General features: G+C 43.1%; 1 protein-coding gene across 4 annotated transcripts in view; it reads left to right on the top strand.

Moving 5' to 3' along the window:
- Positions 1-17,088, top strand: part of mastl (microtubule associated serine/threonine kinase-like) — a 48,933-nt gene that overhangs the window by 17,706 nt on the left and 14,139 nt on the right. For all 4 annotated transcript variants that reach the window (XR_009644706.1, XM_060825024.1, XM_060825025.1 and 1 more), the window contains 4 exons: positions 659-765; positions 8,596-8,737; positions 9,214-9,380; positions 10,152-11,516. Coding sequence is in view for 3 of the 4 variants with exons in the window: in XM_060825024.1 (XP_060681007.1) it covers positions 659-765; positions 8,596-8,737; positions 9,214-9,380; positions 10,152-11,516 (1,781 nt within the window). In the remaining variant the exon portion in view is untranslated. The remainder of the gene's footprint in view (positions 1-658; positions 766-8,595; positions 8,738-9,213; positions 9,381-10,151; positions 11,517-17,088) is intronic.

Below are 17,088 nucleotides of genomic sequence, written 5' to 3'. Positions count from 1 at the left end.
CCAGCTCAGGATTTGTGATCTCTGCAGTAAAAGCTGCTTCAAGTTTGATGAAAACCATTTTATTTTTTCCATCAGCTGCTGTAGGCTGGGACAAGTAATTAATAAGGCAGAGACCTTTTTATAATTGAATCAGCCACTCTAAACTTCCTGCAGGTCATTGTAAGCATCTGGAGAAGGAAGACTGCATTCTAATTAGGGCAAAAGCGATCTCAGCAGATCCTGTGAGCAGGGACCACTAAACTGCTACCCAGTTTTACCCTCTACTCATAACCTTTTTTTTGTCTATGATTTGTAAGGTAGGTTTTAAGGGGATTATAGTTTTAACGAATAGAATTATATGAGTGATTGTTCATGTTATTTACCTATAGCTAGAGTTTATTCCCTTGTAATAAATAGTAATTTCTTTTGAGTATGGAAACCTGGCCAGTGATCTCTGTCAACTTCAATCCAGAAATCCAGTAAATTAGGGAATTTTGCGTTTTAAATATTTGACTTTATGGTGATTCCCAGAGTAATGGGACTTTATTTCTAGTACAGTATCCTAGTGAGGCTTAACAATATGATTTTAAATCTAAATAAAAAATAATCTAACTTCCATGTTCTAATTTAAGCTATTTTGACCACTAAGAATTTTTAACTTTTTGTTTTTTGTCTCAAGAGATAAACATCATGGATATTCTCAACACACCATCCATGATTAATCCAAAACTGGATTACTACCGTACTCCAGGACAGATCTTGTCTCTCATCAGTTCTTTGAGCTTTGTAAGTACTGATTCTGCTATGGAGTACTGTAAGAGGTGTTGATTATTATTTCAATTGTGATATTCCAATATAAGGTCTTTTATATAAGTTCTGAGAATCAATTGCCATTTTTCTTTGGTTTGATTCTTGCTTGAAGATTATAATTTAAGTCGTCTTTACAGCAATGAAAGCATAAAATATTAGGAAATAGATAGTTAACATCTGACCAGAAAACTGGTTAAGATTTGGTGAAGTAAAACTGTATTAGAATACACTCAACTGCTTGTTTACCTTGTTTCTTCTTAAGTTTACATATGACACTGTGGAATAAAACACCTGCAATAATATTGTTAACTCTGTGCACTTTCAGTATTTGGGGCGTTAAAGCACTTTTCTTTTCAGTTTTTGTAATAATGCAAGGCTGAAGGAGTATTTTGCTGCAAATGTGTTGCTGGTCAAAGCACAGCAGGTTAGGCAGCATCTCAGGAATAGAGAATTCGACGTTTCGAGCATAAGCCCTTCATCAGGAATAAGAGAGAGAGAGCCAAGCCGGCTGAGATAAAAGGTAGGGAGGAGGGACTAGGGGGAGGGGCGATGGAGGTGGGATAGGTGGAAGGAGGTCAAGGTGAGGGTGATAGGCCGGAGTGGGGTGGGGGCGGAGAGGTCAGGAAGAGGATTGCAGGTTAGGAGGGCGGTGCTGAGTTGAGGGAACCGACTGAGACAAGATGGGGGGAGGGGAAATGAGGAAGCTGGAGAAATCTGAATTCATACCTTGTGGTTGGAGGGTTCCCAGGCGGAAGATGAGGCGCTCCTCCTCCAGCCGTCGTGTAGTTGTGTTCTGCCGGTGGAGGAGTCCAAGGACCTGCATGTCCTCGGTGGAGTGGGAGGGGGAGTTAAAGTGTTGAGCCACGGGGTGATTGGGTTGGTTGGTTCGGGCGGCCCAGAGGTGTTCTCTGAAGCGTTCCGCAAGTAAGCGGCCTGTCTCACCAATATAGAGGAGGCCACATCGGGTGCAGCGGATGCAATAGATGATGTGTGTGGAGGTACAGGTGAACTTGTGGCGGATATGGAAGGATCCCTTGGGGCCTTGGAGGGAAGTGAGTGTGGAGGTGTGGGCGCAAGTTTTACATTTCCTGCGGTTGCAGGGGAAGGTGCCGGGGGTGGAGGTTGGGTTGGTGGGGGGTGTGGATCTGACAAGGGAGTCACGAAGGGAGTGGTCCTTGCGGAACGCTGATAGGGGAGGGGAGGGAAATATATCCTTGGTGGTGGGGTCCGTTTGGAGGTGGCGGAAATGGCGGCGGATAATACGTTGTATGCGCAGGTTGGTGGGGTGGTAGGTGAGAACCAGTGGGGTTCTGTCTTGGTGGCGGTTGGAGGAGCGGGGCTCAAGGGCGGAGGAGCGGGAAGTGGAGGAGATGCGGTGGAGGGCATCGTCGATCACGTCTGGGGGGAATCTGCGGTCCTTGAAGAAGGAGGCCATCTGGGTTGTGCGGTGTTGGAATTGGTCCTCCTGGGAGCAGATGCGGCGGAGACGAAGGAATTGGGAATATGGGATGGCGTTTTTACAGGGGGCAGGGTGGGAGGAGGTGTAGTCCAGGTAGCTGTGGGAGTCAGTCGGTTTATAATAGATGTCTGTGTTGAGTCGGTCGCCCGAGATAGAAATGGAAAGGTCTAGGAAGGGGAGGGAGGAGTCTGAGACAGTCCAGGTGAATTTCAGGTCGGGATGGAAGGTGTTAGTAAAGTTGATGAACTGTTCAACCTCCTCGTGGGAGCACGAGGCAGCGCCGATACAGTCATCGATGTAGCGGAGGAAAAGGTGGGGGGTGGTGCCAGTGTAGTTGCGGAAGATGGACTGTTCCACATATCCTACGAAGAGGCAGGCATAGCTGGGGCCCATGCGGGTGCCCATGGCAACTCCTTTAGTTTGGAGGAAGTGGGAGGATTGAAAAGAGAAGTTATTCAGGGTGAGGACCAGTTCAGTCAGTCGAAGGAGGGTGTCAGTGGAAGGGTACTGGTTAGTGCGGCGGGAAAGGAAGAAGCGGAGGGCTTTGAGTCCTTCGTGATGGGGGATGGAGGTGTACAGGGACTGGATGTCCATAGTGAAAATAAGGCGTTGGGGACCGGGGAAGCGAAAATCCTGGAGGAGGTGGAGGGCGTGGGTGGTGTCCCGAACGTAGGTGGGGAGTTCTTGGACTAAAGGGGACAGGACCGTGTCGAGGTATTGGGAGATGAGTTCGGTGGGGCAGGAGCAGGCTGAGACAATGGGTCGGCCGGGGCAGGCAGGTTTGTGGATTTTGGGCAGGAGGTAGAAACGGGCGGTGCGGGGTTGTGGGACTATGAGGTTGGAGGCGGTGGATGGGAGATCCCCTGAGGTGATGAGGTCCTGGATGGTCTGGGAGATGATGGTTTGGTGGTGGGAGGTGGGGTCGTGGTCAAGGGGGCGATAAGAGGAGGCGTCCGCGAGCTGGCGTTTGGCTTCAGCGGTGTACAGGTCAGTGCGCCAAACTACCACCGCGCCTCCCTTGTCTGCGGGTTTGATGGTGAGGTTGGGATTGGAGCGGAGGGAGTGGAGGGCTGCACGTTCTGAGGGTGAGAGGTTGGAGTGGGTGAGAGGGGTGGACAGGTTGAGTCGGTTGATGTCACGGCGGCAGTTGGCTATAAAGAGGTCGAGGGCGGGTAGGAGGCCTGCACGGGGTGTCCAGGTGGATGGGGTGTGTTGGAGGCGGGAGAAGGGGTCGTCAGAGGGTGGGCGGGAGTCTTGGTTGTGAAAGTAGGCACGGAGGCGAAGGCGGCGTGTCCAGGTGGATGGGTGAGGAGTATTTTGTCAAACACCTGTCTTTCAGATACGATATTGGACTGCACTGTCATTCTGTCATTGGTTGGAGCAAGAATAGATGGAGGTGTTCTAGCCAAATTTTATAACTGAACCTACATCAATAAAATTGTCTTTTCATTGTCTCATTGGTATTTCTGAAACATCACTGTGTGTGCAATGCCTGCTTTGTTTTCTTCCGCTCCAACCATGACCATATTTTTGAAATGCTTAATTGTCTGAAATACACTGGAAGGTTCTGAAAAACAAATGTAGATGCATGTTTGTTTGTTGTTTCCATGTGTTACACTACACTTAGCAGAACTACAATTAATTTCTGAACTAAAATAATATTGTGTGTGTGTGTTAGTTTGTCAGCCTCAAAAATCAAAAATACTAAAGATGCTGGATATCTGAAATAAAAGCAGAAAGTACTGGAGACACTCCGTTCCAATAAAAGAGTCAAACTGGACTTGAAGTGCTAACTCAATTTCTCCACAGCTGCTGCCAGATCTGATGAGTTTCTCTGGCACACTGTGTTTTTAGGGTTTGACCATTTTAATAGTTTAATGTGTTGAAAACATTCTCAAAGTCAAACATTTCTTGTCCTTAAATGTCTTATTGTTTTTGCCACTTTTCAGTCACACTACATAGTCATCCTTTATTGTTGTTTGACCTGTAATAAGTAAAGCACAGCAGGTCAGGCAGCATCCAAGGAACAGGAAATTCGACGTTTCGGGCCAGAGTCCTTCATCAGGAATGAGGAAAGGGTGCCAAGCAGGCTAAGATAAAAGGTAGGGAGGAGGGACTTGGGGGAGGGGCGATGGAGATGTGATAGGTGGAAGGAGGTCAAGGTGAGGGTGATAGGCCGGAGTGGGGTGGGGGCGGAGAGGTCAGGAAGAGGATTGCAGGTTAGGGGGGGACGGTGCTGAGTTCAAGGGAATCGACTGAGACAAGATGGGGGGAGGGGAAACGAGGAAACTGGAGGAATCTGAGTTCATCCCTTGTGGTTGGAGGGTTCCCAGGCGGAAGATGAGGCGCTCTTCCTCCAACCGTTGTGTTATGTTCTGGCGATGGAGGAGTCCAAGGACCTGCATGTCTTCGGTGGAGTGGGAGGGAGAGTTAAAGTGTTGAGCCACGGGGTGGTTGGGTTGGTTGGTCCGGGCGTCCCAGAGGTGTTCCCTGAAGCGTTCTGCAAGTAAGCGGCCCGTCTCCCCAATATAGAGGAGGCCGCATCGGGTGCAGCGGATGCAATAGATGATGTGTGTGGAGGTGCAGGTGAATTTGTGGCGGATATGGAAGGATCCCTTGGGGCCTTGGAGAGAAGTAAGGGAGGAGGTGTGGGCGCAAGTTTTACATTTCCTGCGGTTGCAGGGGAAGGTGCAGGGAGTGGAGGTTGGGTTGGTGGGGGGTGTGGACCTGAAGAGGGAGTCTCCGCCGCATCTGCTCCCAGGAGGACCAGTTCCAATACCGTACAGCCCAGATGGCCTCCTTCTTCATGGACCACAGATTCCCCCCAGACGTGATCGACGATGCCCTCCACCGCATCTCCTCCACTTCCCGCTCCTCCGCCCTTGAGCCCCGCCCCTCCAACCGCCCCCAAGACAGAACCCCACTGGTTCTCACCTACCACCTCACCAACCTCCGTATACAGCGTATCATCCGCCGTCATTTCCGCCAACTCCAGAAGGACCCCACCACCAGGGATATATTTCCCTCCCCTCCCCTATCAGCGTTCCGCAAGGACCACTCCCTTTGTGACTCCCTCGTCAGGTCCACACCCCCCACCAACCCAACTTCCACTCCCTGCGCCCACACCACCTCCCTTACTTCTCTCCAAGGCCCCAAGGGACCCTTCCATATCCGCCACAAATTCACCTGCACCTCCACACACATCATCTATTGCATCCGCTGCACCCGATGCGGCCTCCTCTATATTGGGGAGACGGGCCGCCTACTTGCAGAAAGCTTCAGGGAACACCTCTGGGACGCCCGGACCAACCAACCCAACCACCCCGTGGCTCAACACTTTAACTCTCCCTCCCACTCCACCGAAGACATGCAGGTCCTTGGACTCCTCCATCGCCAGAACATAACAACACAACGGTTGGAGGAAGAGCGCCTCATCTTCCGCCTGGGAACCCTCTAACCACAAAGGGATGAACTCAGATTTCTCCAGTTTCCTCATTTCCCCTCCCCCCACCTTGTCTCAGTCGATTCCCTTGAACTCAGCACCTCCCCCCTAACCTGCAATCCTCTTCCTGACCTCTCCGCCCCCACCCCACTCCGGCCTATCACCCTCACCTTGACCTCCTTCCACCTATCACATCTCCATCGCCCCTCCCCCAAGTCCCTCCTCCCTACCTTTTATCTTAGCCTGCCTGGCACCCTCTCCTCATTCCTGATGAAGGGCTCTGGCCCGAAACGTCGAATTTCCTGTTCCTTGGATGCTGCCTGACCTGCTGTGCTTTAACCAGCAACACATTTTCAGCTCTGATCTCCAGCATCTGCAGACCTCACTTTTTACTTGTAATAAGTTAATCCAGATTTTCTCTTTTATTGAATAGCCTGGCCATGTGTTAGAACCAATCTCTGACCATCAATTCCAGCAAATGACCACGTACAGCTCCTGTTAATCATAAAGAACATGATTACTCATGCTGATTTAATCTGACACATGCAAGTCATGAGGCCCAATGTTTTACATGCAGATTTTCCTTTGATTTCCGCTTGTTTGCTGCTGTCTAGCTGACTCTTGTCGATAACTATAACTGAGCAACCATCAAGTCGTGTCACTTGCATGTCCTTTCAACTCTCCTCTTCAATACTACTGTCTTATTACATCATGTCTTCCTCTTCACCCACTCCTTCCCAATTCAGTTCCTTCTCTTGAGCATTCATCTTTACTTCAACTCAGCCTTCATAGCCATAAACCCTTCTCATGTTTTTGCATTCGCCCTAAACTTTCACCACTTGACTGCTCAACCTAAGCTCCTACAGAACTGTAATTTGTTCAGTATAATTTCTCTGCATGGCTTAGTGAGAAGTAGCTTGTCTCTTTAGTCATAGGATTTAGGATTCAAGTTCCATTCTAGCATAAAAATTAAGGTCTGTGCTCCTATTTGAAGTATCCTGGGAGTTTTGCTGATGTGATGGATCTGTAGAACTACTTGTAGATCAGAACCAAGAGTTGAATATGTTGGGGGACCAGGAAACATTTAAAATGAGGTTGGGAGTGGTATGTGGGTGGTGCCTAATTGCAGGACTGATTGTAGGGAAACAAGGGTATTTGTTGGTAAATGTCACATTTTAGGCAGTTGAAAGTATTTTATTAAGTGACACGGAATTGTAGGTTTAAAAAAAATAAACTCCCAAGAGGTGATGACGAATCTATAAACACCTCAAGTTGAGTGCTCGGTGTTCATCTTAAAAGGGCGATCACTTATTTTTGAACTACATCATATGGTGTTAGTTATCACGCTGCCTAACAAGGTAGCATCCTCCCAGTCAGCACCTATCCACTCACCTCAAGATCTTCTATCTTTAATTCTTCTAAACTCAAATAATATAGGCCTATTCTTTATGTTTCATGCATTACTGGACCCTCTTCCCATCTTACTTCATTTCAACTCATTGTACTTTTGTTCTGTGAAGGCAAGGAGGTCGAAGAGAAATGCAAACAAGATGAGTAACTGTAATTTAGACTATTTACTCAGGATAAATACTGACATAGACAAGTTGGGCATGATTAACTATTTTTGTTTTGTAACTTCTGTATCTGTTTCCTGTCACGCCATTCACCTTCATTCTTCAGCTAGAGTCATAAAGCCATACAGCACGGAAACAGATTCTTCAGTCCAACTCATCCATGCTGACCACATTTCCCAAATTAAACTAATCCCACTTGTCTGTGTTTGGCCCATATCGCTCTAAACCTTTCCTATTCATGAACCAATCCAAATGTCTATTAAATGTTTTAACTGTACCTGCATCTATCATTTCCTCTGGCAGTTAATTCCTCATGTGAACTACCTTCTGTGTGGAAAAAATTCCCCCAGGTCTCTTTTAAATCTTTCTCCTCTTACCTTAAAAACATACCTCCTAGCTTTGAACTTCCCCACTATAGGCAAAAGACCTTTGCTATTCACTTTATCTATGCTCTTCGTGACCTTATAAACATCAATAAGTTCACTCTTCAATCTCCTGCATTCCAATGAAAAAAGTCCCAGCCTCTCTTTGTAACTCAAACCCTCCAGTCCTGGCAACATCTTTGTTAATCTTTTCTGAACCTTCTCCGATTTAATAGTATCCTTCCCAGAGGAGGGTGACCAGAGCAGTACATATTACTCCAAAAGTGGCCTCACCAGCTACTGTACAACCTCAACATCACAAATCTTGTACTCAATGGTCTGAGCATGAAGGCAAGTTTACAGTAGTTTATACCATTTAAATAAAAAAAAACTTCCAAGGCATTTGTGCATCGCTGGTAAGTCAATTTGTTCCCCATCTCAAATTGTCCTCAAATTCAGAGTTTTGCTAGACTATTACAGAAAACAATTAAGAGTGAACCAAGTTGCTGGAGGTCTGGAGTCTCATGTTGGCAGATCAGGCAAGGATTGCAGATTTCCTTAGAGAACTTTAGCAAACCAAATGGGTTTTTATGACGTTAAACTGACATTCCACTCCAGATTTTCTTTAATCGAATTTAAATTCCACCAGCTGTTGTGATACTTTAACACATACAATCATAGTCTTAGAATGAAGACTGTATTGCATCTAATGATTTAGTTTTTGTTTGCAAATATTTATGAATATTTATTGTAAATGAACAATAATTTTGGACTGATTTGGTTGAATTGTGACCTCCAAGAGTTGCTTCAAAACAGCCCATGTTCATTTTTAAAAAATGATGACACTTTTACTTTAAGTTGCCTCTTGCTATTAGTTATTCCTGTAAAAGGTAAGAATGTAATCTGTAAAACCTTCAGGTTTTCCCTTTGTACAGTGAAGTGCTTACACGTGTCTGACTTTCTATGTAGAACACAGTAGGAGGAAAGACCAAAGATGCGTCGCCAATATTGAGTCCCATGATGCGAAGCAACAGCAATCTCTCCTTTGGATCACTTTGTTCTCCTCTGCCTCAGAGTGCCAAAGCATGTGACAAAGAGCATAAGATAAAAGGTTTGACTAATGCAAATAAAGTGAAATATCATGTGTACATACATTTACAATGAAACAATAAATAGTTCCCTAACCCCAGATAAATGCCCGGTTTCAGGAGTATACAGTCAGTAGTTCTTTGTCAGATGATGACTGTAAATTCCTGGCTGAGAACTAGATGTTATGCTTCATCGATAAGTGAGTAGTTCTGAAGCTAGCAATAAGTATCTCGAGGAAAGCTTTCTAACTTTGCTGTAGTGAGCTATATGTGCAGTCTAGTATTTATTTTCCAAGAAAGGAAAAGTAATAAACTGCACTCAATTACTATTAAAATAAATGTGGAGCCGCTTTTGTTTGCAACTGTAATATTTATCAACTTTTCATGTCATTATGGTTTTGTGTTTTTAGTTGCATACACTTAGAATATAAAATGTATTTTATTAATATTACACTTCCTTTCTCTACTGATCAGTAAATTTTACATTTTCCTTCAATAGGTGCTGACAGCTCATCTTGTAGTCCTTCCCTGCCGGTTAGATATCTGACACCAGACTTTGTCCAGTCAAGTAAGAGGTTTGGAGCATCAACTACCAGCAGCCAATCCCACTTGTATCCCTCCAGTATTGAATCAGGGTGTTTAAATAGCCCATTGTGGGAAAAGGAGGTTAGTTTTGTTAACTCCTGTTATTTGTGACTGATGCTTCAGTATTTTTTTAGAACATGAAAATGTTGAATATAACATGGTTATTGAAGTTCGGTCCCTCAATATATCATGATTAGTTTGCCTAAAGGAACACCTCATGCATCTCAGTTTTGAGATTGAGACAAATTGTAGTTTTCCCCCATTTAGGAACAAAAGCAGGCGATTCATTCATAGAATCATAGTATCCCTACATGCAGAAAGAGTCAGTTTGACCCATCGAGTCTGTACCAACCTTCAGAAAAGCATCCAATCAAGATACACCCCATCCCCTTAACCCCACACTGGGTTTTTACCATGGCTAATCCACCTAATCTGCACATCCACCATTGGGCAATTTTAGCATGGCCAGTACATGTAGCCTGTATATCTTTGGACTGCGGGAGGAAACCAGAGCACCAGTTATTTGCAGTGAGTGTGATCACTTATGTTATTCAAAGTCTATTTTGGGATACCAAATTATACTGCAACAGCATAGGAAAGTGTTTAATGCAAAACTGCTCAGAATGTCATTTAACTTTTGATCGTGGGTGCTGAGTGGAATGTCTTAAATGAATCACTATTTTCAAGAGAGGGTGTTGTCAATTGAACTTATGAAAATTATATGGAGTTTGGATGAAATCAAAATTTACATTGGTTTAGAGTTGTCAGTTAGTTAATTTGGTTACCAGATGCCTTGATGTTTACACGTCAATTTGTTTTACCCAGGATTTTATTTTTTAATGATCTCTGCAGGGCTCAGAAACTGTACAGCTTATTACTGGAGTGATGAACACTGGGACAGCTGTAACAGGGAAGTCAACTGGAAAGAATGGAGATGATAAAGAAAATGTGAGGCTTACTATTTCTCCAGCTGAGGATGAAACCAGCCCAGAAAATGGGTGCAGTGGAGTCTCTGGGCGCAACCAAATGCGGGCCACCCCTCTTAACAATGTATTGGCCAAGGGCCTTGTCAAAAAATGTCTTTACAAAAATGTGCAAAGGAAAGAAGAGAAATATACTTCACCTATAGCTGAGGTGACCAAAGATATAGTCAATATATGTCATATACCTAGCCCTTCACCTCCTTGGAGGACTAAAGTAGTGGAAAATTCTGCAAATTTCAACCAAGGATTATGTCTGACCATCACAGAAGAGACATTTTCTGAAAATTTACATTTTACAGCCTGCCTAAGGGATGCTTCACCCAATGCTAGCGAAGAGTATTGTGGGCATAGATTTCAAGAGGAAAGTCGAGATCAGCAACAAAAGTCAAAGAGAACCTTTGATCAGGTGGACCAGAGTCCATTTTCAATCAGCTCTCGCAGGAAGAAATCTAATGCTGAGTATAAACGTGGATGTGAAATACCAGAATTCCAGCCAGTTGTTCACACTGGTTTAACCAGGGAAATACGCGCACTAGGATTAGATCCTGCAGAATCTAGCTGCAAAAGTCCTAATGTAACTAATGGGGATTTCGGAGAGACCATCAGTATATCTGAAAGAATATCTGAGGTTACATCTGTCACTCCTTTAGCGAAGAACCTGTTGAGTGAACTGGATGAACAATGTGAAAAGGAGAATTGTGGAGATGACTTTAATTGTAGTTTTCAGACTGATGAGAATGACAGGAGTCTAAAAAGAAGCTTAAGTATGTATTCAGCCTCTTCAACTCAGGATGTATCTTGCACAGACGGTCATTCTGAGAAAGCGTTAGACACAAGTATCAAAGACACTTCATTTGAGGACCTCACAATTAAGGACCAAGTGTCTCCACAGTCTTGCCTCCTTGGTAAAATGCTGCCTTTTCCTCAGTGTACAGCTCCAATGCATCAGCTTGTAAATGCTGATAGGAGCCATCATATGGGCCATTCAGCAGAAGGTGGTAATGACCTTCAACCATCATTCCTGGTCAATCCTTGCACTTCATATCAAAACAAGCCTAATGTAGGATTTCGAAGTTATTGTAGTCCAATATATGAATCTGATTTGTCCATACAATCTAGGATGAGTGTTGATTCTGTAGAGAAGATGGATACATCCCTTTGCACTGGTAGCTACCCACGAGCTGCAACACCTTTACCAAGAGCCCAACCATACAGAGTGACAGGGTCATCTCAGGTAATTTATCCTTTGATATAATTATATTGCTGTAACTTATACGTTGAAGACCTGTTTGAGAAGGTTATGTTTAAACAAATCAAATGTAGAATAATGGTTCAGTATAACGAGTAATTCTTTATAGATTAAGTTTATTTTAATTTTAAAATGTCTCAATTTCTCTTGGATTATTTCACACTAGTGTGGACAGAAGCAAACTGGAAATTGGATAGAATTTGCATTACAGGAAGAAGCTATTTGGCCCAACTGGATAGTGTTTGTGTTCAACATGAGATCTCCCTTGATTGGCATATCATGTCAAGTGCCTTTTGAGTGGGAGGGACAACTATTTGAACTCCTGCAATATGCTTGTGGGATGTGAGCCCAGGTGACCTGTTTCCTCAACTATTAATGCAATGTTCTTGGAATAAATACAGGGTGCTCCACCTCTTGCACACCCATCCAGCAAAAATATATTTCTTTTCCTAAAAGATGCATATACTTGTGCATGTATAGTAAGATATGACTGTATAAAGTACAGGTACTGTGAAGTCAGTGTATTATTTGTTAACTTTGCAGTTTCGATAATAATTTGCCTGAGTATATAAAAGAGAGATATAAAATACATCAAGCCTTTGGATGAGATCTGTACTCCTGCCTCTTTCACAGTTAGCATTTATTGTACTTGTAATATGTTCTACGTGCTAGTGCATAGCTCATGTTATATTGGCAAATTTAGTCCTGAGAGATACCTTTTTAAAAAAATTGTATAGAATTGCGACACTCTGTAAAATGAAACCTTGTTCACTTTTAGCACTTCTGTATGAAAATGATTGTTCACTTCAAGCTTTAGCCCTTAAATCTTAAACAGTAAGAATCTAAACTAAACACTCAAATAAATAAATCATCATGAGAAAGGGGGAGATAGTTTAATGTTTTACATAGAGTCCTTTGCTAGAAGTTGCAATATTTACATGGTTTGCAGCATAGTTTGGGTACCGTTTTAAAACCTGTTAATTGGTTAATGTTAACCTCACTTCTTTTTTCACCACCACTACTCCCCCTCGTTTATCCTCGCTTATTCAGAAGGCATTATGCCCTTACTAAGACAATATACAGATGCTAGGCTTTATTCATGCACCTGTCTCTTCAGTTATTCTTCATATTGTACAGAACGTTGTGACAGTCCCATGGAAGGGACTATGGATGAGTTGAGAGGAAAGCTTGGTTTAATCACAAATAAACTGATTCTTTCCCTCATTTGCCATCCAAGCACATAATAGCTAATTGTAAACTCATCAGAAATGGCTGAACTTGGTTCAGTTTTCCCAGTGTAGTACTTTTGCCATTGCTATGAGATCAGCCAAGTTCTACTATAGTACTGGTGAATCCGGAGTATCCAAGTTGCACTACTGAGCAGCATCAGTAGCTCATGTAAAGACTACATTTCCATCTAGTGGAAAAATCCAGTATAACAGCACTACTTCACAGATGAGCATGATTTTTAGATTAGATTTCCTACAGTGTTGAAATAGATCCTTTGGCACAACAGTCCACACTGAACCTCCAAAGAGTAACCCACCCAGAACCATTTCCCTCTGACTAATGCATCTAACACTATGGGCAATTTAGCATGGCTAATTCACGTGAACTGCACATATTTTGGACTGTGGGAGCACCCGAAGGAAACCCACGCAAACACGGGGAGAATGTGCAAACTCCACACCGACAGTCGCCCGAGGCTGGGATCGAAACTGGGACCCTGGCGCTGTGAGGCAGCAGTAGTAATCACTGTGCCACCCTTGTTTTGTTCCCTTCAATTGGATTTGTTTGGTAACAGGGATGGACATGTTTCCTCTATAGTGTTCTTTACAGTTAGGGACCTAATCCAAATTTCTCTGGCATTTCACCATTACAAACACTAAACCCAGTCAGAAATAATTTCTTTGGCTAATACTGTATACCTTGCTTCTTCTCTAATGTTTTATTTGCAGGTTACTGTTACAAATGTCTGGAGTAATTGGTTTAATTTTGAATTCAGTGTAGGTGCCTTTGTATTTCATTGCATGCTTTCGAGAAGTCTAGTCATGCTTTGTCAGCACTCTACCAACCAATTGGCAGCTAATTTCACCATAATTCAAGGAAACTGATCAGACTGGACCTACGTTTCTGAAGCTGTTAGTAATTTTATAAGCAGTTCTCAACTTTGTTCCTAAAGATACATTTTGTTTTGCCGGTTGACCTAATACTTCTCTCGTTCCTGTGGGAGTCATAGAGTCTGAGAAATATACAGCATAGAAACAGACCCTTCCGTTCAGCTCGTTCATGCTGACCAGATGTCCGAAGTTAATCTAATCCCATTTCCCAGCATTTGGCCCATTTCCCTCAAAACCCTTCCAATTCATATACCCCTTCAAAGATCTTTTAAGTGTTGTAATTGTATAAGCCTCCACCACTTCCTCTGGCAGCTCATTCCCTACACAGATCACCTTCTGTGTGAAAAAGTTGCCCCTTGGTCCTTCTTAAATATTTCCCTTCTCACCTTAAATTTATGCCCTCTAGTTTTGAATTTCCTTACTCTGGGGAAAAGACCTTGATTCTTCCCCCTATCCATGATGTTATAAACTTCTATAAAGGTCACCCCTCAGCCTCTACTACAGGGAATACAGCCCCAGCCTATTCTGTCTCTCCCAATAGCTCAAATCCTCAAAATTGGATGCAGTATTCAAAAGTGGCCGAACCAATGTTCTGTACAGATACAACATAACCTCCCAACTCCTACATATTTGAATTTACTAAATTACTTTGTTTCTAATCCAGTAGAACATCTCCCTATATTTGCTGACTGCCTACCTTCTCATCAATCAGCTTTTGGTATATTTCACCTCGATTCGCTTCGTACTATTGGCATTTACTGACTTTGGACCCCTTTAAAACTGTGTTCAGACATTCATGCATTTAATCTTGGAAATCAAAAAATTTATAGGATCTAATGCTTCCTCTAGTTGGTCCTTCAAATAATAATAATTTAATATGCAATTAAATCATTATGACTGAAATTCAGGCAATCCAAAACCTAGTCACAACCAGAATTATCAATCATTCCTGCCACCGGAGTAATAAATCCAATAGAATAATGTGTGAGATGAGCCAAATTCCAGACTGGTACTCTAGAGTAATCAAATTATTTCAGGCTTGTTATGATGACCAGACTAATCAATTGGAGTAGAATTGGACTATGATAGAACCCGAAATCAAGGAGCTCTGGGCAAGCCCTCGTTGAGATCTTACTATTATGAACATTCAGTTCTGACTAAACCTATGAGAAAGTTCAAAGGGTATTTCCATCAGAGGGAAAGTGAAGTTGGTACAAGTGTTAAATTGTTGCCCAAAGTAAAAAGTAAATGTTGTTCAATGGAAGATTTTGCTATTGAATTTATTGACTATTCTAAAGCACAAGTTGAATGTCTTAGAAAAGTTTGATAAGCAAGTATCCTTTCCAGCAAGGCAGAGAATGTGAATGGCTGCTTATTCAAGGCAGCTATAGTAGAGACCATATAGTTTGCCTAATCCTGTAAACTAAAAGGAGTCACCTTGGCAAGGGGCCTGGGCCACAAGACCTGCTGCAATTAATAACAAAACTGATTTTAAGTCAATGGCAGTATCCTGTCCTGTGTGGTAAGCGGTGAAACTACAGCTGCAGTGACAGAAGATTGGCTGTGAAATGCTCTCACTGGGTCGTTAATGAGTATGTGCTAAACATTTTTAAACCGATAAAACCATACTGGAATCATCAGGCTGCAGAGATGGGCTGAGGGGTGGCAGATGGAGTTCAACCTGGATAAATGTGAGATGATGCATTTTGGAAGGTTGAATTTGAAAGCTGAGTACAGGATTAAGGATAGGATTCTTGGCAGTGTGGTGTGCAGGTACATAGATCCCTTAAAATGGCCACTCAAGTGGACAGGGTTGTTAAGAAAGCATATGGTGTTTTGGCTTTCATTAACAGGGGGATTGGGTTTAAGAGTTGGGAGATCTTGTTGCAGCTCTATAAAACTTAGGTTAGACCGCACTTAGAATACTGCATCCAGTTCTGGTCGCCCTATTATAGGAAAGATGTGGATGCTTTGGAGAGGGGTCAGAGGAGGTTTACTGGGATGCTGCCTGGACTGGAGGGCTTATTTTATGAAGAGAGGTTGACTGAGCTTGGACTTTTTTCATTGGAGAAAAGGAGGAGGAGAGGGGACCTAATTGAGGTAAACAAGATAATGAGAGGCATAGAGCAGTCAATAGCCAGAGACTATTTCCCAGGGTAGAAATGGCTAACACGAGGGATCGTAGTTTTAAACTGGTTGGAGGAAAGTATAGAGGAGATGTCAGAGGCGGGTTCTTTACACAGAGTTGTGAGAGCATGGAATGCGTTGCCAGCAGCAGTTGTGGAAGCAAGGTCATTGGAAACATTTAAGAGACTCCTGGACATGCATATGGTCACAGAAATTTGAGGGTGCATACATGAGGATCAATGGTCGGTACAACATCGTGGGCTGAAGGGCCTGTTCTGTGCTGTACTGTTCTATGTTCTATCTATTGCCAGATCGTTCTCTGGGAGTAAGTGAAACAAGAAACACATCACTACTAACCCAGCATTGATGGCAGCAAAACAATGATGCCTGTTGTGATAGGAAAGATCAAGACGATACATTCTTATGCTTTGTGAATATCAAGAAATTGGCTGCACTGAATGAGGCTAATATAACTACCTATATTATTTCTGGCAATTTTAAGATGTGAGTTAGGAAGGTGGACAAAACAGAGGAAAAGGAACATTATCGTCATTGCAGACAACTGTCCCATACATCCCAACATCACTTGCCTTCGAGCATCAAGCTAATGTTCTTGCCATTCAGTCATATAATCAAACTCTAACAAATAGAGCTGACTTCTCAGGTTGTCAAGGCTATTGACAAGCTGGAGAATAAGTAAGAAAATCCCAAATCAAACACAGTAAAACAGTAGATGTGAAAAATGGCTTTATTTTCAATTTATTTACACTTCCAACCTTGAAAATATTGGAAGTTGGTTGTGGAAAAAACTTGGTCAACTCTTTTCTTGCTCTGTGTGCTATCTTCAGACAAATGTGATATAATTGATGTCACCAACTGTCAAATGTGTTCCATATTTTCATGCTGTAATGTGAAATCCCAAAGCCTTCACTGTTTCAGCTAATGAAACAGGATAGGCAGGCAGAAAGACATTTATTGGACTCTCCAGAATCATTGGCTTTCATGGTTGAAGGACACATTTTATCAAACATTGTCCGTTCTGTTGTGCAGAGTATAGTAGTAATTTCCATGGTGGTCTTTGCTGGTCGGTTTCATCCTGCATGTTCTATGTCTTGCACAGTCACATGCCTTTCAAACTCAACTTGGCAGAAGCATTTGGCAACTGTGATTTCCATTGCCATCTTCCATGCTACCTTCATCCTGAGTGTAGCCTCAGGAACAATTGGGTTACTCATGCTCATTTTGGTTTGCATCCTGGTTTCTCTTTCTTTGCAAGTTCTTTTATATTGATTTATTTTCAATTTCATGCT

Source organism: Hemiscyllium ocellatum, chromosome 5, assembly GCF_020745735.1.
Source record: "Hemiscyllium ocellatum isolate sHemOce1 chromosome 5, sHemOce1.pat.X.cur, whole genome shotgun sequence".
NCBI classification, from domain to species: Eukaryota; Metazoa; Chordata; class Chondrichthyes; order Orectolobiformes; family Hemiscylliidae; genus Hemiscyllium; species Hemiscyllium ocellatum.
This window is presented reverse-complemented; position numbering and strand designations above follow the sequence as displayed.